Source organism: Aythya ferina (assembly GCF_964211825.1).
Source record: "Aythya ferina genome assembly, chromosome: 16".
Taxonomy (NCBI): domain Eukaryota; kingdom Metazoa; phylum Chordata; class Aves; order Anseriformes; family Anatidae; genus Aythya; species Aythya ferina.
In genome coordinates, this window is record NC_140315.1 from 4770852 (window position 1) to 4795022 (window position 24171).

At 43.5% G+C, this 24171-nt stretch overlaps 1 protein-coding gene and 1 long non-coding RNA gene across 6 annotated transcripts in view; one reads left to right on the forward strand and one right to left on the reverse strand.

The window, feature by feature from the left end:
• The window catches only part of PHACTR3 (phosphatase and actin regulator 3), a 105808-nt gene that overhangs the window by 9939 nt on the left and 71698 nt on the right, over positions 1-24171 (reverse strand). For all 3 annotated transcript variants that reach the window (XM_084537880.1, XM_084537881.1, XM_084537882.1), the window contains one exon: positions 18445-18598. In XM_084537880.1, the coding sequence (XP_084394006.1) occupies positions 18445-18598 (154 nt within the window). The remainder of the gene's footprint in view (positions 1-18444; positions 18599-24171) is intronic.
• The window catches only part of LOC311445600, a 245444-nt gene continuing 222964 nt past the window's right edge, over positions 1692-24171 (forward strand). For all 3 annotated transcript variants that reach the window (XR_014698531.1, XR_014698532.1, XR_014698533.1), the window contains exon 1: positions 1692-1843. This is a non-coding gene — a long non-coding RNA (uncharacterized lncRNA). The remainder of the gene's footprint in view (positions 1844-24171) is intronic.

The window sequence follows — 24171 nt, forward strand, 5'->3', positions numbered from 1 at the left end:
ATGCTGAAATGCCCTACTGAAGTATTTAAACATACATTTCTAATTCCTGTTACTCCTTCGCTTCTCCCTCCTCACTCATTTCCCTCCATATCTCAGAAATGATACTGCTCTGACTAGGCTTTGTTTGAAATAGATTAATGTGCATTTTATAATATAAAACAGGGAAGAGTAACTAACTCTGAGAGTTTATCTGGAAATGAAATGTCCACGCTATTTACTGATCACATGTCGCCCAATCAAGCCAGTTGTAATTACAACCCTTCCATGTAAGATTTATAGATTCTCCCTGAATCTGTACATTACATTTCAGAGGTTTCCTTTAAACTGAGGGATTAAAAGCCTAACAGAGAACGATTAAAGCATAATAGGTATGAGAATACATATGTCTATTGAATGCTCTGTATAGTTTTGCATATATTGTTACTGCATTTATGTTGGTTAATTATTTAAAACCCTATTTCCTTTTTGACTTCAATAAATATGTGGTAGGTGTGCAGACATAACATATTTCTGTGTGTACAGTTTTTCCCACAACAAAAGTAAAAGGTGCAGATACACACACACACGTATATAAATATCTATGCATGACAGGGCACTGCATTTTTATTTGAGTTTTTCAGAGATGTAGACCACACTTTCAAGCTTTTTTACCACATCCACAAAACCAGAAGTGGCCTATTCTTAAATATTAAGTTCTAACAGGGAAGATGTGTAAAAACACCATGTACATTGAGCATCATGATAAAATAAGAAAGTGGGTACACTACTGACATCTGTTTCAATCACTTTTTGTTTCTACCTGTTATATCATTTTTTTTTCTGTATGGAAGAAACCTCCATTTGCTGTAAAACCCCTCTTGCCTGCTTTCTCTGCCATGACAGCTATGCTGCACAGTGGCTGGGCCCAGCCGGCACTGCTGCGCTCCCAGGCAAGAGGGAAATGTAGAGAGATGGTGGAGGTGAAGGACTCCAGATGTGTGCACCAAGGGCTGCTGACCACACTGGGGGGAAGCAGCTGCGAGCACAACTCGTTTGAGGAGGCCACGTATCTCTGCTGAGCTGCATTGTGGTAAATCAGGCACTGTGGGGCTCTGTGAACTCTCCTGTGTTCTATGCACCATGTTTTGGAGGTTTATTTATTTAATTATTTCTCCCACACTGTTAAAGTAGAAAGTCCCACCGCTGACAAAAACAGAGAACATCCCCCTTGCAAGGAGCTCGGTGGCCTTCCTCTCAGGAGCTGCACTGTGGAGAGGCAGCACCATTTTGGAACAACCACGCCTCAGGACCACCTGGCCTAGGGAATGGCGTCCTGCCTCTCTTCTCACCTTCATTTGAGAGGAACAAGACAGAAGGCAGGCACTGAGAGAAACTAAGACTCCAGAAAGGGGATGCCCGAATCCTCTGTGCTTAAATAAAGGGAAACTCCAGCAGTATAATCTTCTTAGCGGTCTTTTTACTGCAGCCAGAGGATGAAGTAAGCACTGGACACAAAGAAATCTTCATAAAGGCTAAGAGATGAACCCCCAGTGCCATGATCTCTACAAACTGTGCACAGAGAAGACTTTGAAATACAGAACCCCAGGCCATTCTGAGGCAAAGTGCTGGCTTTTTTCCTCTGGTTTCAGCAAACACCTGCCTGCACCTGTGTGAGGGTGGCTGCAGGGCTCCACCCTGGGCCCAGCCCACACCCAGCCTGGGCACCATGCTGCCTCCCAGCCCTGTGGGCAGGAGCTGTGCAAGGGCCTGAGGTGAGGCTCCGCCACCACTGCAACACTGTTGTGGCTGTAGCTGTGGATGCAGATATGGATACAGTCATGGATACAGTCATGGACACCGATGGGTGAGTCCTGTGCTTTCAGTTTCCGTTGTTTTCATGTGGAGACTTTTGGCCCTGCTGGGGCTGTATCTCTGTGAGGTAACTGTAAACTTCGCTGGGAGCGCTAATGTAGTGCACCACCTTGGTCACTTCAGAGTAGTGGTTTCTTTTCAGTTGAATGAAATTTAGTTGCGTGTTTTCTGTTACTAAGAAGAGCATCTGATTACTGCTGTTGTGTTTTTGAGAGATATTAATATCTAGGTTTGGGGTTTGTTTGCATTACCTGCTCAGGCAGAAGTGTTTCATCTGAGCGCCTCCGTAGAGCCAGTCATTTTTGCAAGGGTTTTTAAAACTTTCTTGAAAACTGAAGTAGCCAAGTCCTGTTTCTGTCCAGTTCCCATATAATATAAATGTCATCAATACTACCATATTTTGTCTTAGTTCCACAAATTTGCTTTCCCCCTGATTTACTCAAAAGGATGCCAGGAGCAGAGGTAAGGGAAGTTGAATATGAGGGAAACTCAGGGAAACTGAGCAGGACTGGAGGCACCAATGTGATTTCATTGTAAATGGTGTTTGGATGTGGTCCAGAGTTTGCTATAGATGTGCCATTGACAGTCTAAGTCTAGACTGAAGTGTTGAATCAAAAATCTGAGTATTTTCTTCTAAAGAATGGTAAAGTCATCTCCGTGAGTTTGGGGTGCTGGGTTGTTTGTGGGACCAGCTGTTTCTGAAGCTCAAAAAAAGTAACAGCTTACGTGTTATTGTTGTTCTATGCAAAACAAACATAAACCTTCAAGCAGCAGGTGTTCTTCAGCTGTTTGAAGTTTGAAAGCTGTTCTGGGACGTATTTTCAGAATGTTTTCATCAGTAATTGCTTGGATTATGTGGGCTTGAAAAATGGATAAATGTACATATTTGCTTAATCCCATGTCTTGGTGCAGTGCCCCTCCTGAGGGCAGAGGAGCAGGCTGGGGCAGGATAACAAAGTCAGCTGTGGCTGGCCCTGCGAGCAGCCTGCAGGTGCGGCCATGTGTGCTCCTGGTGGCAGAGTACCCCAGGTGTTGGGAGCCCACACGTGGCCTCAAGACACTTGTTTTCTCCATCCAGTGTGCACATGGGAATCCTGTGAGGTTCATCAATGCTCCATGTTGGCTCTGAGAGGGGCAATGAATCTGTGCGTGTCTGGCTGTTTCCCTTGATGTACATGTGCAGTGCTTAATCGTGGCAAAACAATTCTATGAAAACAGGCTGCCTGGGGGATAACAAGCACGGCCTCCTCCTAACCTGACAGCTGGGGAAGTCTCTCTTGGCTGGTCTGGTGGAGTGGCCTGCAGCCCTCCCCTGCCAGAGTCTGGGTTGAGGTCCCACTGACTACGATGTTGGACATGTGCGTAACAGTGGACTCTTTCAAGGGGAAAACCACTAATTGCTTGTCCCCTCTGGAGCAAGGTCACATGTTCCTGAGCCCAATAACTCTCACACGTGCCTGTGGTTGCTGATCAATATTTACTTCACACAGTCAGATTCTCCTTCACATTCAAAGAAGTGAATGTCTTAGCAACAGCGTTACACAAGGTTGATGGCATTGGGCTGTTCCAGGTGACTGAATCCCCAGGAGTCTGGGGATTTGCGTGTCCCTTGGATCCCAGGGTCTGCTATCAGATGGGCAATGCATCAATATGTCTTACAAGCAGGAGAGTCTGCCAAGTTCTCTGTCCTCATAGTTAACCTTAGCAATATCTGTTTTGTCCGTTGTGGGAACTACACCTCTGCAAAGCTGCAGCACGGTGTGCTGTCTGTGGGCTTGCAGGCACGGGCATAAAGCAGCTGATGAAAGACAAAGTGGGAACAGGTGCAGCCCACCCGTGTGCACAGGGGGTTATGCTGATTACTGACACCTCAAACACTCCATCCTGTCCAACTCCTCTTGCTAGTTTGCAGGATCTCAGCTGTCCAACATGTGCTAGCAAGTGTTTGGCAGGAATGTTTTTGTAATGGAATCCATTACAAAATGCTTGTGTTCTTGGTTTATGAGGCTTCTTATGTCCCCTAAATGTGTTCATGTGTTCCTTTGTTTCGCAAATGTATTTCTGGACAGTGTCTGCTGCACAGTATCTGTATGATATAATTGTCATAAAACTGAATTTCTTTTAGATTTATAGCTGAAGCCAAAAAAAAAAAAAACACACTTTGGAATCCTTTTTTCTGCTTGCCTTTAGTGATGGCCATGTGTATCTGATAAAGTTTGACAAAGGAAGGGGGAGGATGGACTTGAACATGTGCGTGTGCCCGTGAACTCCGCACTGACAAGTGCACAATCAATCCAGCCTCCAGTAAGCGAGCTGTAGCTGGCAGCAATCACATTGATTGTCTCTTGCGGCAGGTACTTCTGCAGAAAGAGTTGGGAGGCTCGGGGGGGTGGGTCCCCTCTCACAGTAGATTTCCAGCCCAGTGGGGAAACAGGAAAGGGCGGAGGAACGGGAGAGCCCTGTGCCACCCCCTCGTGAAGCAGCTTGTGTCTGCTGCCCGTCAGGAGAGAGAGGCTCGGTCTCTTAAATTGGCATCTCTATTATCAGAACATCGTGTTCAATTCAACAAGAAGTTTATTTTCATCCTTCCTATAAGTGACTGTGAAGAGGATATGTGCCAGGGCTTTGAGTCACCCACACACTGAACCGTGGCAGTGCAGCACTGCTTGCAATGTACGATTACGGGTAGTAGTAAATCCTTGGTAGGAGGGACTTGCCTTTTACAGTCTTTTCTCTGTACAAAATTAGAAGGCAGGCACTGAAACAGAAACTTGTTTTCACCCCAAGGCAGTTCTGGAGCACGTAGAAAGTGTTAGCTGTGTCGTGCCAGCATTTCCCATAACAAGATAAAAGTAGTTGCTATTCTCTGATAGGAGGAGGCTTGAGAGCATTATGAAAACGGTGAGTTGGTATGGTCAATTCTGCAAGTCACGTGCCAAAATTATGCTGGTTTAAAAATGATTGATATTAGCGTCTATTCTCCTTCATGAGGTATTTTTTTTAACAATATTATTAAAAAAAATAATAATAATAAACTGCCTTTGGTTACCCAGTGCAAGATGCTGGATGAATGTAGTGACCGTGTATCTCATCTTAATTATGTATCTTACTCATTTGTTTGGCTTTCATTTCTGCCTGGATTTGCAAGTCAGCAAGAGTTCAGTTAATTATGTCGGCCCTCACCTCCCAGGCAATTACAGGTGTCTGTTGTTATAGTTTCTCTGACAGAAGCCCTGCACTGAGTAGTTTAGATTTCAGTTAGAATAAAACCCACTTTCTTGCCCGGCGTGAGGCTGTAACATGACTCAGGTACCATTGCCCTTTGTCCCTGAGTGACCCACATCCTTGTGACAGGTTTGCTGTTCTGTGGTGTTGCCTAAGGATAAGCAGTGCGGGCTGCAATACACCAACAGAGTCAGTGTCTAATTAAGTGAGTGGATTCAGCTGGAGGAGGCGATATGGTAATCACTGTTCACCACCTGTGAAAGCCCTGCTGCATTTGACCTTTGGCTTGGTAGTTTTTCCTGGAGGTGTGAAGAAAGAAAGGTTGGGTGCAGCTGGAGCACAGAGCCTGTCTCTCAGTTCAAAGGCCTGCCGCAAGGTTTGGTGAAGATGCTGAGCATCCTCCCATCACCTCCTGGAAGCTTTTGTTTCTATACCTCTCTCAATGTGCAGCTGAGGACTCTTAGATGATGTTGTGGTGTATTCCGGGACTGACATACGGGTTTGGATTTTCAGCTCAACTATTAATAAACAAGAGCCAACGTGGCTAAGTTCTGGTGTAAATGGAATAGCTGGTGGTTATTTCAGAGCAGGAGGTTCCGTCTCTCCCTTCCATGTGTTCCCCCACGCTCAGTTTAACAGAGCTTCTAGTTGGCGGCTCTGTCCTTTTTGCAGCACAACTACAACATTTACTCATTAGGGTGATGAAAGTACAGCTGATTATTCAGCCAGCGACATGCTCAGAGGTTGTAGTTTGAGGAGCATTTCTTTTCACAGCAATGTCAGTGTGAGCAGCGATACCACTCGCTCTTACTTCAGCCTTGCCTTGCAGCTGGGCAAGGATCGGGTTTGGGGAATACATTCAAGCTAAAAATAGCTCAGCGAGAAAAACTGCTGAAAGAACATGCTCTTCAAATTACAGCACAAGCGGTGCAGGCTCCCAGTGCAACTCCTGAGCTGGAGGCTGATGAGGGCTCAAGGGTGTGTATTAAAATATATGTTGAAGGGTCTTCTGACTGAAACCGCATGCCAGCTATGATCTAGGTCACACTGTGCAGGTCACTGAAAATGGTGAATAATGTTTCATTGCAAAGCAATACATTTTCTTAATATTTTTCTCTGAAGCAGGAATAAAACTCTGGAGCCCAGTGTTCCTCCAGGAAAAAAAAAATCAGTATTACATATCTCAGGCAAATTGAGAACATTGTGGATTTGATGCTTGAGGACAAGCAAACAAAGGGAATGATAATAAATCCTAGGGGGTTAGCTCTATCCCATTATCTGTGTATTAGTTTTTATATTATTTTAAATAAAGACATCTGTCCCTGCTGAAGTGATGCTAAAATCAACTCTGATAGCAACTGCTTGAGAAACAGCAGGGAGCCTGCAAGTGGCTCACTGGCAGACCAGAAGCAAGTCTTAGCCCTGCAGTAGGGCCTGCCATTTTATTAAGACCTTCTGATATTCCTAGTGGGACAGTTACGTACTCCTGGGTGCTTACTGAGTAATGATATGTTTAAAAAACAAAACAAAACACTTTTTCATTATTTCTTTTTTAACTTCACTGTATAAATGATGCCTAATACAATGCCTCTGCTTGATATACCCCAGAGAGACTGGGGATGGATTGCCAGCCATCCCTGAGCCCTGTAAGAAATGAGGCATCTCTAGGCTCATGAATCCTCTTCCCACACAGCCAGGAATGCAATTTCAGTCACTGCAGTCAGAGGGAACGGGAACAGGGGGCCAAAAAGACAGAAGACGTGTCAATTTGATCTGTAGCACAGGCTACGTTTCAGATTGCATCAAGTAGAGAGATTGTACATGGGTGGAAGTGCCCCGAAATGTCCCGAGCTCAGCTAGGGTGTTCACTGCTGCACAGCCAGTATTAAGACCCTGCAATACTGTCCACTTATATAGTAACAGTTGCCACTATAAACAGATGTGATTGTGATATACCACTGTGGATTTGGGTCACTGGAAGAAATCACAGCTGGATTTGCAGAGAGTAGACAAAGAAATGTTGGTATGCATCACTTGTCAGCCTGCCTCTGCTGACTGTATGTAAATTCTCCTCCACCCTGTCAATTAGTGCAAAATCACTTGAGAAAAGCCATTCTTGCCAGGCATACAAGCTGCTGAGAATCTCCCCAAGCAATGTGAGCACTGTGGAATATACTTCCCTGCTCCCAGTAACATGTATCCTTATGAAAGAGATGCTTTGGCAGTCTGCAAAGCCTGTGAAGCAGTGGATAAAGAGCTGCAGGTGTACTGGCCTTTGCAAAGTGTTGCTTAAAGCAAGAGTTGACTCCAGAGCTGGTGGTTTTGAGCAGGATGAGCCTCCTAACCCGGCAGCTTCCAGCTCTAAGAGGATGGGGGGCATGCTGTTGTGCTTTGCAAACTGGTTGTAATGTCAGGCTTTATGCTGAGGCATAGCTTTCTTAATCGCTGAAGTAAATCTAGGCAAACAGTGCTGTCTTGGCTTTGTGTAATCCCTAAAGGAGAGGGTAAAAAATGACGATTCCTAAAATTGCAAATGCTTCCGGGATAGACAGGCCCTCCTGGGACCGCGTGTGTGAGTGCACACCTGCCACCAAATGGCAGGGATCTCTCTGGGAACTCTCTCCCTGGCAACACAAGCACTTTCTAGTTCTCTGCTGTCACTCACCCACACAGTATCTCCAAACGGATGGGATATCCCTGCCAGCGTGTCACCATCTGTTGTACTCGTTTCTGTTCCTCTCGTGCATGCTATTGTTAGCCCAGCATTACAGCACAGCTAGGCCCGCGGCATGTCCTCCTGCTGTCATTAACCAGGGCTGGCCTGAGCCATGCAGCCTTTGCCCACAACACACTCTGAATCCTATTTCATTACTGCATTGATTTTTATTTTATTTTAATCTGTTTTTCAAAATCAGAGGTTATCTGTTCATTTTCAATGCAAAGGCTGTTCCTGCCATCAGCGTGCGGAGTGTAATGAGAAATTCCACTGATAGCTCGAAGATGTGGCTGGGTACCCAGCCAGGTCCTCTGGTCACAACAGGAATAATCATCAGTTCTGTAGTTATTTTGCCAGTGTATCTCTCACTGCTCTGAAAATTCAGTTTATGTGGTTATCCCTGTTGTGGCGAAGCATCTTGTCTGGAAACACAGACTTGCAGACCTTCTCCAGGGATGTATTAGATTCCCACAGCAAATGGTACTTTACTGATTTTGTTTGTCTTTTAAGTTGGGCTGCGTGAGGAGCATGACTTGTCACTTCAGGCCACGAAGCATGACACTGAGCATTGCAGACCAGCTAACTTACTAGAAAATGTGGTCAGGATTGGAATTTTAAAATGTTATCTCCTGTGTGCTCTTCCTCAAAGCTTCTGGGACCCTCCTTAGTTCCATTTTGGATCCTATGCTTAGTGGTGATGGTATAAATCCAGTCAGATGTTGCTGGCAAAATCCAGTCAGGCCAGGAAATCCTGAGCTTTTGAAGTCGGGGTTCCTCAGCTGAATGTAATGTAAGCATTTGTGTAACGTTTCATGGTGACCTGAGCATTTAGTTTTGACATTTCTGCTATGTTTTGCTGGGGTACATGAACTGTCTTCCACTGTCAAAGTGCAGGACTGTGACAGAAGACTTTTGGGTGCCCTGTGTTCTTGGGGAGGGATCCAGTTTTCCCTCCTTAGAGTTGCTGTCTGCCTGCTGAGGGGCTGTTAGATACAGATACAGCAGAGCAGGGCAATGTAAGATGGCAGTGACTCCTTATCACAGCTAGAAATGGCCTTCTCTCTGTGCTAACAAGCTCCATCATGCAGATTTTCTAGGCATTTCTGGCATGGTTTTCTTTTTGTTTGTTTTTCCCCTGTGGTTGCTGGAATTTTGAGCCCAGAGCCCCCAGCCTGCTCACCAGTCCCTGCCACCCTGACCTTCCTGCCCCGCTCACCCTCGGCACGAAGGCTGCCATTTCCACACACCTATCATTGTTAGCTCTTTCCTTCTTGTTGTACAGGCCAAGTTCTTTAAGGGTAATTACATGGTGTCTCTAAATACAACTTTCCTTATGACATTAGTACTGGTCTATTTAATCTTTTTTCGAGAAGGAGGGTTTCTCCCGTTGGGTGGTATTTGAAAGCACTGTAGCCACTCCCTGTGATAATTACAGTAATAAGGCTGCAGTTTAGCCTGTCCAGAAAATGGCTTTTGCAGACACCCTCAAATTAGGCTGGGCTCCTTGCAATAGACCAGCTGCTATCTGGGGAGACTGTTGTCAGATCGTCACTCTTAATTTTTAAAGTTATTGCTAAAAAACTGATGAAGTATTCATTCATTCACACTTTGATTTGCTCAATGAATATGATCATCCCCAGCAAATGGCAGTGGCTGCTCATCTGTGAGCCACGTAGTCTTGATTTTTGAGGGCTTTTTTCAGCAGTGAGGCACTTGTGTTTTTATTCTGCTATGTCTGTCTTGGCCCAGTAGTACTTCGTACCATTTTAATAAAACAAAATTGTTACATTTTTGTACAACACTGAAATAACTGGACTGAAGAAACCTGTTTCTATATGATTTAAGACTCAGGTTTACCAACATGCTGGGCATGTTTCCCAGCTGCCTGGGTAGTCCTCTGCAAAGTGGGTTTTCAGCTGAAGAAGGTCCCTAAGCTCGGAGGGTGTTGTCTGTTTCAAGTATTTACCCAGTGAAGTGAAAAAGAATGTGGATTGATAAAGGACTGAGCGTCCTTTTCAGCCTTTTGATGTGTGACATGACAGCTACAGAGAAAAGATAGAAAATAAGGATTTCTAGGGGAAAAAATTGTCTTGAGTCTGGAGAGGTCAGGAAGCGTGCTGCCCACTTGTATTATTTAACATCTTGAGAAACAGATACTGAAAGAAACCTGCAGTGCTCTGTTTGACCCAAGTAGGTCCCAAGTTGTATACAAAAAAATAAAAACAACCTCAGCAGGAGAACCCCCACAAGACCTGATTATATAGCTGCAGCTTGCCAGGTGGACAGAGGCAATAAAATCAAAAAGATTTAGCTAGAACTACGTTTGAATAATTGATATGGCTGTACAATATTTATTAAGTAATGTTTGATTAAAACCAGAGACCTTCTGTTCTGACCCATTTCCTCTCCTTCCCTTTGCCTATTTTCTAAAAATTTATTTCCTTTACTTTTCACCCCCTAACCTTCCCTAAGATTATTTCAGAAAGGTAGAAACTGTGCTACACTGACCCAGTTTTGCCATGTGAAAGTGGCAAGCCCAAGCCTCTGTTCCTGAATGAATGAGGCCACAGAATTTGTGCTCGGAGCTGCAGGAGGAGGAAATGGTAGGAACTGTATTTGGGGGGCTAGCAACATCAATGCATTAGCTGCTGCTTCCTTGGATCGTTTCTGGTGAGCCAACAGGTTTTGTCAGTTGTTGATAGAAAGTCTAAAAACGTGCTTAAATTCTTCGCGCAAAGGTGCAGATATCTCACCTGATGACACAGCCCCACAGCTCAGTGACAACCTCTTGCTGCTGTGGTGCTCGCTGTAGGCCATGCAGGTATGTGTGTGCAAATGTGATTCCATGCCTAAAGAAAGTTTCTTTTTCCCTTCTCCTATCTAAAAAACACCACAAATTTTTGTGAGAAGTAAATTCTGTTTGAGTATTCTGTAAGCAGCTCACAGCAATAGGTATGGTGAACATCGTTTATATCTACTCTACAAATAAAGTTGGCTAGGTTTGAAAGAAAAGGGGATGGGGGGAGCAATGCAAACCTCTTGTCTTTTGTTCTTATATGATTTGAAGTGGAAAATCTGAAGTTGGGTATGTTAAAACTGAAAAACATGCAGCCAAATCCCCTTCAGGCTTAGGTTTTGCTTATACCAACTGATAGTCTTTCAGCTACTCACTGCCCATCTTGCTTCTGTTTGAACTGCATTGCAGTAAGTGCTTGGCATTACCTGCAAAAAGCATTTTTCCTGAGTTTCATGAGCAGGTTAAGACAAAAACCTAACCCAAAGTAATCTCACAGCGACCACCCCCCTAAAATGGCAAGGGCTGCCACCACGAATGCCTTCATTGCCACCTGACACACAACTGCTGCAGCACCTTGTCCTGGGCAGGTTTTTGTCATAGGACAGCACGAATGGCTGGGACAAGCAGAGCAGCTGCCTTTGGTCTCTATTGATTAAGTCCTGCAAATTAAATTAAAGCAATTTCTTTCTGTAATTACTTGTGTTGCAGATCCAAACCAGCTTAAGGACCTGAATGATAATCTAGTGTAAATTGAAGCGTTACAGAACACTCCTGGCTTTCTGCAGATTTCCATTTTGTTCCATGACTGCCTGTCACTTTACAACAGGGCTGGGGCCCAGATCTTCAGGCATATGCTGATGCCTAGTTTTTCAGAGGGGATCTGAGCCCAAACACATGATGCTATTTGTAGGCAGTTTGGCAGGGCAAAACACACACTATTTTCTTCTCTAAAAATATTTTTCCTTATTTAATTACACTTGCTTTAGCAGTTCTCCTGCAAGTTTACTTATATAACTAAGTTCCCTTGTAATACATTGAACTGTTTTTTTTTAATTGTTATTATTATTTCCAGTTTTACATGTGCCACTTACGCTAAAAGACCAATTCAAGGAATTGACTCTGTGTCCCAGAAAAGGCCCTCAATACTGCCTTCTGTGTTTACACCTGCTGCTCTGCTCTTCCCTTCCCTGCTGTGCACTGACCTGCTGCCCTTGCCTTCACAGTGCTGTGGAAAACATGTTTGACTGTGAATTCCCAGCACTGGAGTCAGGGAACTAGAACAGAGCAGTATAAGGAGTTGGTCTTCCCAGAAGGAAATCTTTTATCGGCAGTGACCCAGTCATGTGAAACTTTCTCATCCCGACAGAATTAACTGCCCGTTGCCATGCTTCTTCAGCACATCTGCACCAAGTAAACACCCAAAAACACCCTGTCTTCAACGGGAGGTACATGCTGATTCCTTAGAGATGTGAACCTGCACTGAGAACAGCTTTGAGTCGTGCACAACGTGCAGATCAAAAACTAACACATGGGACTAAATCCTCACTGTTGTAACCCTTTATGAAAGAACTACTGTGTTTAATTTTTATTTATTTTTTTTTCCAAGCATTCAGTGGGCTGCTCTGATACAGTAAACTGCTCTTTTGGATCAGCTGCAGATCGTAGCTCTTGCCTAGGGCTGATAGGGTGTTCTGTAATTAATTGTGCGTGTATTGTACTTCATTACTGAAGCAAGCAAACAGCGCTGGTTAAAGGGTTTCTGTCTGGAGGATCTGTTATGGTCACACACTCATGGGGCTGGGTTTGTTACTTGCTGATCAGGGATTCACATTGGTGAAGTTCATTCTATTCTTGCAAGTATAATAAACGAAAGGGAACAAGGGCTACCTTTCTCAAGAGCTCTTCAGCCCTAAGAGAAGGGACAGGGTGGTTAAGGTATGTCATGTACAGTTATTCTTGAACCTCTTCAAACACACGTATTTGAGCTGCACAGCAGCTCGCGTGAACCTGAAAAGCACCGTAAACAGGAGGCTAAACTGACTCATCGCTTGGAGGCATCAACAGACCTTGAGCTTTGTCTTTCCTCCTGATTTTTATCCTTGAAGGCCGCCTCAGAGGAACTCTGGGAGCAAACACCTCTTGACTGCAAGGCCAGTCACTGGGTACAGAACGGGATTTCCAGCTGTGTCAGTGCTTGACTCCGAGAAAGGATGCGGGGAACATTAATGCCTATGGGACCCGAATGTCTACGTCCTGGAAACAGTCCTGAAATACCTCAGTCATTGCTTGCATTTCCCCCAGTCCTCCAGACTTTCCTGTCTTTCTACTTCTCTTCCCCCCAGTACGTATATATTTTCTGTAGCCTGAAAAAGTGAGTCCATAATGGAAAAGAGGCAAAACATGGAAAAAAAAAAATCACAAATCCTCCCATAGCACCAGCTCTAAAAGCCTTTGAGCACTGTGCAAGCTGTTAATAAAATAGCACAGTCTCATGAAACATTCCACAAGCAGCATCTCCGTGTAAATCTCCAGCAGCATCCCCCCAGCCTGCCTGCTGCCAGGGTGTCGTGGGGCTGGGAGGGCAGGAGACTCCCTCGGCTTGCACGCACGCCCCCGGAGCCAGAGCGCAGCTCTAAACATAGCTCCTGTCACGTGCGAGGAGCCAAGGCTGCTGCAGACGCCCACGCTGCGCTTGCTGGGGTTATTTTTAGCATCGGTGACAAGGTAACCTGGATGATTCCTGCCAAATGAGGAGGACATGTATTAAACCGTACACAGCCAATTAGCGGTGACAGACGATCTCTTCTTTGTGCCTGCCCTTCTGTCTCTGAAATAAATCTGTGCCGTGTCTTCCCAGCCGGTCTGAAATTATGATCTGAAATTGGGGCAGTTCCCCAACTCCTACTCCAGCCAGCAGGTGTTTAAGCACAGTCAGGGCTTCATTTTAAAAGAAAAGAAAAGAAAACACAATACACAACCAAAAAAAAAAAAAAAATCAATCTCCAGGTGAATTTAGGCTAGTCTCTAAACTGGGCTAAGTTCAGTGCCTTCAGTCTTCTGCATTAGGGCTACTAGTACCTCTGTCCCCCTTTGATCAAATACAGGTGAAATATTCTCCAGAGCCCTGTGAATTCAGCCCACTTTCTCTCTGGAGGGCTGATGTCTTTCCAGCGAGCAAAGCAGTGCTGAGACGTTTCTGTGAGGAAATGGTGCTGCACCTGCTCTTCCTGGGAACAGGGCACAGTAGGTAACGTTTCCCTTCATTGCTGCTCTGTGCTGGACTGTCGTGCTTTATGCTATTAGTTTGCAAAGCTGAAATGCTGTTTGCTTGGTGTTGCTCTGGCTTCAGAGGCGCTGTGAACTTCATGCTTTGTTACGTGAGGCTGACCTCCAGACCAGGGTCTGCATTTAGCTACATCTGCAGTTCCTGGGCAAGTTAATTTGCCTTTCAAAGAACCTTAGGGCAGCACTAGAACTACAGATGCCCAGGTATGGTGAAGCACTGAGTAAAGCTACCTCTTTTTCCAATTTACATTGCTATGAAACCGTGTCCCAGCATCATCTGCTTGTCCATACCAGGATTTTCAATATGATTACACTCAGTTTTAGGTGCTTGAGTTTTGGTTCCTCTCAGAGTCCATGAATCTGTCATTCTTCCTGCCAGACTCCTTTTATGCCCACACTGCTGTATCAGAATTCCCATCTCCATAATCTTTTAAGCACTGCTTGACGCGTCGTGTCTACTTATGCAAATATCCAAGGAGGTGAAACAGAACATGAAGTGAAAATTACAAGTATAATCTTTTCCGGGAATTCATGTTTTCACTGAAACACTAAGTAATAACGGAGTGTCTTTAACTGTGGTTAGACAAAGTGTGCTCGAGAAGTATCAGCCACCCAGGCAGTTCAAACATGAACTTTCTAAAGAGTCAGATATCAAACTTAATTAAACTACCCCTTTTCCTGCGTCATTCCTCAGTCTAGCAACTATTCCACACCTCCAGGTCTCAGCTTAAACCCCTTCCAGAACAAAATGAGTCTGTAAGGCAAAAGGCAGTTATTGCAAATAATCGTACTTGCAGATGCCTTTCCTGCCTCTTGACACAAAGAGCTCTCAATTCACTGAATTCCACTGAGGGCTTATTATCTGCACTCTGAACACATAATAATTGGAAACAAGACCTGTTGGGAGCTGGAGTATCCAAATCTCCGTTGTCTAATGCACAGTAGAATATTGCAGGCACATGCCGGGGCCTGGGGCACTGGGGATGCATGAATTAGTAAGAGAAAACATGACTGGAAAGGGAAATCTGGGGAAAATGGAATACTGCCATTTTGGATGGAGGCAGAGGGAGAAGTGCATGTTTCCACGGCAACAAGTGGTAGACCAATTTGGCTTGGGAGTGCAGGAGATGGGAAATGTGCTTTTGAAAAGCAGCAGTGCACATAAATGAATCCACAATCCTGTACTCGGAGTGCTGTCAGTCAGTAGTAAGTCTGGAGTAAGTGGACTTGCACTTCTGTAAAGGTAGAATCTGGCCCAAAAGATTTAACAGAACTCCTTGTGCTTTTTTTTTTTTTTTTTTTTTTTTTAGAAGGAATGGGTTAGACAGTAAAGAAAAATAAGCATTTCATTTAAGCTTTGGTTGCATAAACACTCATGAGCATGATAGCAGAGTTGGCTTTCTTGCCAGATTCTCAACTACTATTGAAATGTTTTTCAAGGAGAAGCACTTTAAAAAATACAGTGGTTTAGAGAAAATGCTATTCTTTTGTCTCCCCATCTTTTATGTTACTTAGACACTGTTATTTGGTATATTTTGCACATTATATACGTCAGCACAGCTTTCCCCCCAGACTACAGAGCTAGGCTGTGTTAGATGTGAGAAAGGCAATTTTCTAGACCGCTATAGGCTTTCACATCCCTACAAACAAGCGGTGAAATATTGATCTTGAAAACAACTGCCTGTTTACTTGCTGTTCTTATGCAGACAGCCATTGAATAACAACTCTCTAATCTGCCCGTACATTATTCTCTTGTGCAAAACGACAGGTCTGCAGCCTGATGGTACATGTAGATTCATATCTCAGCAGGCAAGTCCCATCACTATTATCAAAGCGTTGCCAGTACAGCAGCAACGTGCTCTAATCTGCATAGGTAATGGCAAAACCGTACAGAGAGCACACACAGCTCTTGGATCCCGACTGCCTGGCAGTACTTCACACCTGAGTGCTCAGTGGTGTGTCGCTTAGCTATAAACTTCCAAGTTGCCACATCTACAGAGATTAAGCCACACAAGTACCATTAAATGAATGAATGTGAAGACCTCAAAATCTCACCCAGGATTTTCACTCTTCTTCCCTGTGTGGTTATGTTTCAATGCTACTGCCAGGTTGTGCTCTGAGTGGGGGCTCTGGGGTGGTCTGGGTTTGGGGGCTTGAGAAATAGTTAGAAACTCCAGAGGGATGTATCTAGTGCTTTGACTCTTTGGCCCTTACCAGTACCCATTTTTAGGATTGGGATTTATTAGTATTTTTTGGACTTGTACTTGATTTTGCTGGTGTAAATATTTTCCCGCACGTATCCATCACCTGAGCTTGTCTGCATGGTCACGTTCTATTCTGGTGGATGAGTTAAGAGCTGAGCTGAGCTCTGCCAGCGCACATATGTGCTGGAAGTTGTGTGGGAGATTGCTTCCAATCTGTTTTGCCATTCCTGGCTATCCCAGCAATCTCTGCACCGTCTGTTCCCCAAGATGCACTGAACCCACCACATTCCAGAAGGAAGGAGTGAAATGAAAGCCTGTTTTCCTGCCTTTGGAACAAAGGTGGCTTTTAGCCATCCTCTTGACATTGCCATTGAGACTAATAGCCTGCACCACAGCTTGCTCCATAAGATTGTAAGAGACAGATCTTTCCATCTTTCCTGCATTTATCCATAAACAGTACATTTCCTGGCTTCTGGTGATGACCAGTTCTTTTTTTCACCAGTAGAGTAACTTCCTTTTAAAATCCTTGTAATGTGCTGACACTTGACTTGAGTTATGACTCCTTTATAATAATTCTCCAGGCTCATTATTAAGCAAGTTAAATAGGAAATGAAAAGAAAATGATAAAGCCTCAAGCTGCAATTCCATTAGACCTTTCACACTAGGGGAAGGCAGGCTGTGTTGCAGAGAGGTGACCTTCCAGGCATTTCAGCAACACAAGGTGTGGCTGGCTGGCTAGAAAAGAATCTTCTTGCTCAGTGAATATTCTGTGATGGTCCAACTGGTTTTTAAGGATACAGTGGGATGGAAACCTTTTTTTGTGTGTTTTAGAGCCATAAAATTAGGTGCCTGACCTATGAAGACATTTCGTAAGCAATTAAGTGGCCAAAATACTGGAATTAACAATGTCAAAGTGCAGCTTGAAATGTTTTTGTGAAATAAATACACAACATTAGATGAGCAAGGCCATGATCAAGGTCTATTTTCTTTCCTAAGATGATGGGTATTAACGTGGCACATCCATAACTGGTTCTGCCTGTAACTCTTGGAACTCAACATAAATTGGTATGTGGTATTTTCTGTTTGTATGGGGCGTACATATTTTTTGTGACAGGAACTGTCATCTGCTCTGTCTTGTGCAGTCACTCACACCACACCATTCTTCTTTGGGTGTGAAGTGCTACCATGCTACAAAGACTGAACAGCAGCTCCTGAGACTGGAGGGCAGTGATTGCTCCATCTCCAACATTGCAGGGCATCATGAACTTTACCACAACTCTCATCTATGTTCATTCAGCAGCTCATTTCCTAGCTGAGGGCAAGTCTGGTGATGGCAGTGTTTCCTTCCACAAGCTCTGGTCTGTAAGGACTCGTGCTTTGATCCATATGCATGTCTCTCATTCCCTGTCCCCTGAGGTAAAGTTTAATCAAATGCATACACATGAATAAGCTAGACTAAATATCAATAAATGTTTCTTTCAGGAGAGGCTTGAGATATTTAATATTTAATAAGCCTCAAAAATGAACTTCTGTTCATGTTTCTCAATTTGATTCCAAGCATTTTGGCGGCAAGCAGTGTGCGCTGTCCCAGTGTGGGCAGGCACAGCACACATTATTTAGCACTCCACTTTGTCTCATCTAAAATATTCATGCTTTCAGATATACAAATGTAGCTCTTAGAGGGGGAAAAAAAACAAACCACACGCACACAAAACAAATGGTGCAGTCTGAGCCTCACAGTCACCCTAAATCTTTGCTCTAGGCCGCTTGCCACAGTCATGCTATTTCTCCCACAGCTCTACCCTGTTGCCCTGGTTACTGATCTAAACCAGACCATGCCAACCATCCCCGCTGTCCCCGCAGCTGGGCTTGCACAAACACCTAACCCACGCACGGGCAATGCTGCTGAAGTTCCTGCTTAAAGCAGAAATACAGCCACCAATCCACCCAGCAGCTTTCCCTTCTTCAAGTAAGAATATGCAGCTATAGAAATTGCCTTTGTCCTCAAATTCAGCTGGTGCTGACAAGGCAAAACCAATACGTAAGTATATTATGAAGTTAAAGTACTACCCATCTTGGAGGACCTCAGCAATCTTAATTACATCAGCGGAGCTGCAGGTAAATCTGGCAGAATTTTATCCCCTCCAGTGACTTCTGTCTTGTTTTAAATTGAAATCAAGGGATTCTGTACAGAAGAAGCAGTTAATTTTTTTTATGTGACTGATTAACAGCTGAAATGCGATATGTTGGTTTGTGATTCATGGCAGGAAACGGGTTCACGGGTGGGTGCCAGTTTCTTGTCTGACAATACTCAGAGGCCATTTCATTGGACAGGGAGGTTCATCCCTATTCTTAGATACACTTACTTTGAGAGCTTCATTTCAATTTGCTGCCGGATTTCCTGTCTTTCCTCATCTGTCCTCCTTGGGAAAATATTCCTGTCTTCCAGCTCCTGCTTACTCGGTCTGTTTCGTAGTTTTACTGCCAGCAGTTCTTTCTTGCATTTTCTTGGCAAAGTACCTGGGGCATGGATTGAAAAGGAAGATATTAGAAAGAGAGTTCCTGGAGATGAAAAATGTATCAAGAGTGGGAAAATATAGAGAGACAGCAGCTTTTATGTTAGCCTTTGTTAGCATTATGTTAGTCCTTATGTTAGCAGTTTTACACACTAGTTTGAGCAGTGCTACAGTTGTGCTCGTGAACAGGGCTCAGATGCAAAACTGCTTACAAATGCAGAAGGATCATGTTATCTTTATTGCCTTTATCAGCAAGCAGTGCTCTCAGGTGAAAATTATTTGCAGCTGAAACATGATTCACATCCCTAGTTTAGAAATCAAAGGCTGTGCATCTCGCCTCAGCCCTCTGAGCACCCCTGTAGCCCAGAGGAACTCCAGTTCCCTGAATCACTTGCAGAAGGATGGGATGGCTCTGGGACGTGTGACCCCTCTGCTCTGGGTGAGCAGCAGGCATAACCAGTGACAGGCAGTGGTAACTGAAACAAAGTTGTTGCTTGCTCACTGTGCGTTTTTATATGTACATATAAATATATTTTTTAACATCTTTGTGCTTTTCAGGCATAGAAGATTGGAGTTGTGAGCAGACACTGTGTACAACATTAAATGTAAGCAATTGCTTATACCTGCTTCCTGTCCAAGGTGACAGTGTGCCGTAACAGAAATTTAAATCAATACTGTACTCCTGACATTGGGCCTTTCTTTCTGAAGAGAGCAGGGGAAAATATTCCAAGGAGTGAAGGAGAAGGATGTGTTTTATGGCAATTTGCAGAATGTGTCAAGTTAATTGGACATTGGGGCAATGCAAGACAAATATTTATTGTGATTGCATGACCCGTCGTGCTTATTGTAAAATGGGCTGATGCATGTTTTCCATCAAAAAAGCTGATCTAAAGCATTGCCATTACAAAAGAATTCTTTGTAGGAGGACATGCAGAAGCTGCTTTCATTAGGAGTTTACTGCTCTTTAGTGTGCTGGATGCTGAGTCCTCGCTGCTGCCCCTCTGGTGACATTAGAAGCGTCCTTTCACTCTTGCTGCAGGGAATTGGGTTTGAGCTCAGATGTTTTTCTCTCTCTTCTGTAACTCTTGAGACTTAAGCATGCTAAGCAAGTGAAAATTGGACTTCTGAGTTTATAAAGCTATTTTGCCATGTGTGGAAAGACACAATAAAATGGCTGTAAGCTTTAACTGCTGGTAAAGAAATCGGTCTTCATTCTCAAGTGCAGATTGGAAGTATGAGGTGAAGTCTGTATCTGCCAAGGGGTGGGTTGCTCATGATGGAGGAAAAAAGAGGGATGTGCTACCAAAACCAATGAGCTGCTGAGTCATCCCAGTAGGGCTGTGGTCTTCCAGCAGTCATACTACAGGGAGGTTGTAGCAAGCAAATTTACCCCAGGCTCCTGTTTGCTGCTACTGCCTTGTACTGGCTTTTCTGTTGTCCAGTCCAGGACTTCAGAAGTCTGAAAATGACCCGTGCAGAGTGGCACCACTCAGGTGGGGCTCAGTGTAGTCACAGTACTCAGGGACTGCAGGTTCATCTTTGCATTTACTTGGTCTTGGCAGCATGGTGTGTAATGCAGGGTTGTTTGGTTTGGTTTCTTTTTACTTTAAAGGTGGTAAGTTTGTTGTTGTTGCTACTGGTTTTTTTTTTTTGTTGTTGTTGTTTAGTTTAATACTTTACCTTTTCTAGGAAAGGCCACATCATTTTTAAAGAAAATGACATTTAATTGGTGTTTTTATTTGGCATTTGAAATAGGATTAAAGTCTAGTTTTTTACAAGATGCTCTGGAGGTTGGCAAGACACTAAATCCTAAATAGAGTCTCATTCCCAAATGTAGGGTTTTTATTTGATCAGGATCTGTGGGCCTGCATTGTTATCATTATTGATCTTGAATTTCTGTATACAGAGGGGAGAAATCTGTATCACATCCACACATACATCTTCAGAGGGCTGGGGCAGAGTACATATGGTATCCCAGGGTGAGCAGGGGCAAGACTCTTTGCAGTTGCAGTGTCCTAAAATTAAACTTTTTAGAAGCTATAATAGGGACAAAACCCTACTTAAAGTCAGAAATCTGTGTTCTTTAGCACCTTCCTCACTTAATACTTTCAAAGTCTGCCTTAAACATTAATTAAATTAAACTGTACAGCCCTCTGGGAATCAGTAGGTATACGTTTAACACATGGGTAAAAGAAGTCAAATTTTTTGGTTGATGCCACGCACAGCCTTCTGCTAAATGACTATATGACTCCATCAGAAACATTTGGATCACTGAGCCACCAGCCTGGGATTTTGTGGAGCTTTTTCAAGCCGCCACCAGAACTGGAGTGGGTGAAAATGGGTGTTTGCAGTGCTCAACCTGTACAGCACGTGAACCAACAGAACTCCTTCAGGAAACAACCTGAAACACATTTGGGGCTGACAGATTCCCAGGTATCCCTGAACATGCTCTCATTTTCACCTGCAAATTTTAAACAGCCAGTAAGGTGAACTTGGTCATGTCAGGAGATTGCTGCAGAGAGACTGCACATGCACTTTAGGTCTGATGTCTCCAGAACATGCTGGACATACTGCCCATGTGCTGGCTGGCTGTGGAGTGGATTTACAGGCACTGAAGTGCATCCTGGGTGCACTGAAAGCAAAATATATATACGCCGCACAGCACATGTGACTGTCTGTGCAGAGCTCCTTGGAAGGAAACAAGGAAGCTCTACATGTGCACGTTATTTTATCTTTTGGGGATGTGCCCTACGTGGTTATTCTCCCATTTGTCAGTGACAGCTGAGGTATGAGCCTGCTCCCATCAGGCTGTTATAAAACTACCTGCCATGCCATACTAGATCTGATCTTTGAGTTATGGGAGAACAAGGGCTAGAAACACAGCGATTATTTGCACGGATGAGGTCAGAGCTCGTTTTCTGCTGTCCTCATCCCATTGAATGTCAGCTGAAACTTATGCTTTGCAGATAAAACACTGGATGCTTTTGCAGGAAGTCAATTTTTGAAGCTGATGTGGAGCCATTGACTTAAGCTAGCTCAATGTGTTCCCCAGAGGCTTGTATTTCAAAGTGAGGTGGAATAATGCAATGTTTTGCTTGAAACAAAGTAAAATGAAGCTGCTCCTTAGGGCTCTGTCTACTCCCAGGTTGCTCTGCTGCACACTTAGAAAGTCTACTACTTTTTGAAATTAAAAACACAAATCATATCTGAAAAAACTGAACTTTAACCCAAATCCTGCTCTGGTATTAGAGGAGCAGAGAACATACAACCCACACAGGATAAGCCGTGCTCACTTCATCCAGATGTTAGGATTTCTAAAAGGCTTATGCTATAGCCACTCCCATGGTCCATATGCACTGTGCACTGATTAATCTTTAGGGTATTTCACCAAATAAAAATGCAAGAGATCTGGATTAAGCTGATCTGATAGTCTAAGGAGCTGTTCCTCATGCCTGACCAATTGGTTTAATTCCTGAAAAATAATACCTGCTGGGCAAAATGAAAGGAGGGAGGTGATGTTACCCCCTTTAGGAAGATGTGCCAAGAAACACTGGGTGGTTTGTCCATTTTCATCTTGACTGACCCACTAGTGGCCAGTTCTGTTATTCCACCTCCTGCAGAAACCAGTATCTGATGTTTCAGAATTAAAATCAACAAATAAAAAAAAAAAAAAAAAAAAAAAAAAGGAAAAATAAATAAATAAATAAAAAGGAAATAAAGCCCCAAACTAGTTTATCTTCATATCCATTGTCAGCACCCTGAGACAAAATCCTTCCTGATCACTATCTCGGTGGAAAGTGAATCTGCAAATACCCTCATCTGTTTTTGCCAGTAAGACACCTTCAATGCCACTGTGTCCCATGACCAAGCTATCTCAGGCAGGATCTTGGCTGTGGCCTGTTACACAATTTATGGCACCTCAGCTAGGTCAACAATAAGTGCTTTGAAAATTCACACCTTTTTCATGCTTGGTCTGCAGATTCCTGACAAAATTTCCTGTTTTAATTCAATTGAATCCTGACATTTAATTTCCTGTATGTTTACTGTTCTTTCTATCAAGCAAAAGGCAAATCCGAATACTGCATGCTGATGGAAAGACCTTGTGCACACTAGTTATCAGCTCTAGGCTACGTGAGAGTAAGGCTATTTTTAAACAAGACTACCATCTCACCTTCTAATTTTGAAAGGTTTCAAAGAGCTATGTATTCACTACAGTGCTAATGGAAAGCAAAGATACAATTCTTTGCTTTTTCAGCATTGTGTGTGACCTGTACCAACCTCCATGTACCTGTGGGGCTGTTGCAGTGATACACCATGGCAGCAGCAGTGGTCAATCTGGAGACATGCTAAGGCAGTACACTAACTGTAGAGTAATTTATTTATTATTTTTTTTCATAGCTTCATCTCATGACTTGCAAACCAGCACGGATTCATTCATTTACTTTTTATTATTTTTTTTTTTAATAGGAAAAACCTGGAGCTTTTCTGGAAATTATTCTAGTGCTATCCCTGTTACTACTGCTTCTCTCCTTCCCTTCTGAAATGCAAACAGATGGATTTGAATGGATGCTGGCATAAGCAGTGCCACTAGTGTAGAAAACAGAAATGCCTTGCTCGTGTCCTAGTTTGCATTGCATAAATGGGCAGCATCATATCTCCAAAGCTTCTTTCTCCTGGGTGGAATAACCATCCCACACCAGGAATTCTGTGGATTAAGCCACCATTTGCTCAGCTTCCTTGTACCCATCCATGGCAGCCTCCCTAGACACCAAACAGCTGAAACCTTGCATGGCCTGGATTTATGTTGTGCCCCTGAAATATATCTGAACTCCACCACTATAGAAACTGGGTCTTTTGTAAATGCATATTTAGAATGTGGTAGGACAACATACGTCCAAAAAAAAAAATGGGAACAGAGGAGAGGACAGAAAAACCTTAATGATCTTCAGGTATTTTTAATAAAATTATTTTAGGCATAAAGCTCAAGTCTTACAATGACTGAGTGACTTGGATGACTTGGGTAAATTTTAGGTGTGTATGGAACTGGCTTCTTGGTGCAGAGTTTGAAGTTTATGTATGAGGAGATCTGAACACCAAGGAGCAAGAGAAATTATTTACAAAGATGAAGGCAGCTACAAGCAAAGAAATGAGAAAAAAAAATATTTCTAAACTTTTTTTTTTTTTTTTTTTTTTTTTGGAATTGGCAAGTGTTTTGCAGGGAACAGGAGGTTATATACATATCTGAGGCCTCTATCAAATGATAAACCATCTTCAAGAGCTCTCTTTCCCCTTAGTGTACTTCTGCAGGTAAATACTAATCTGTATGTGGTCACCACACTACCTAATTTCATAATAGTTTTCAGCCTTACAAATTAGGCATCTGACTGGATATCTACACATGTACGTGTGCACATCCCTAGCACATCATCACAAGAGCTGGAGAAGCAAATCTGTATGTGGTTCTGGCCCCTGGCATTTTAAATTTGTGTCCTTAATCTTGTTCAATAAAACATTCAAGAATGTGTCAGCCCCACCCCATTTATATTCACCAGTCAGACCTATACACTTTTCCATCTG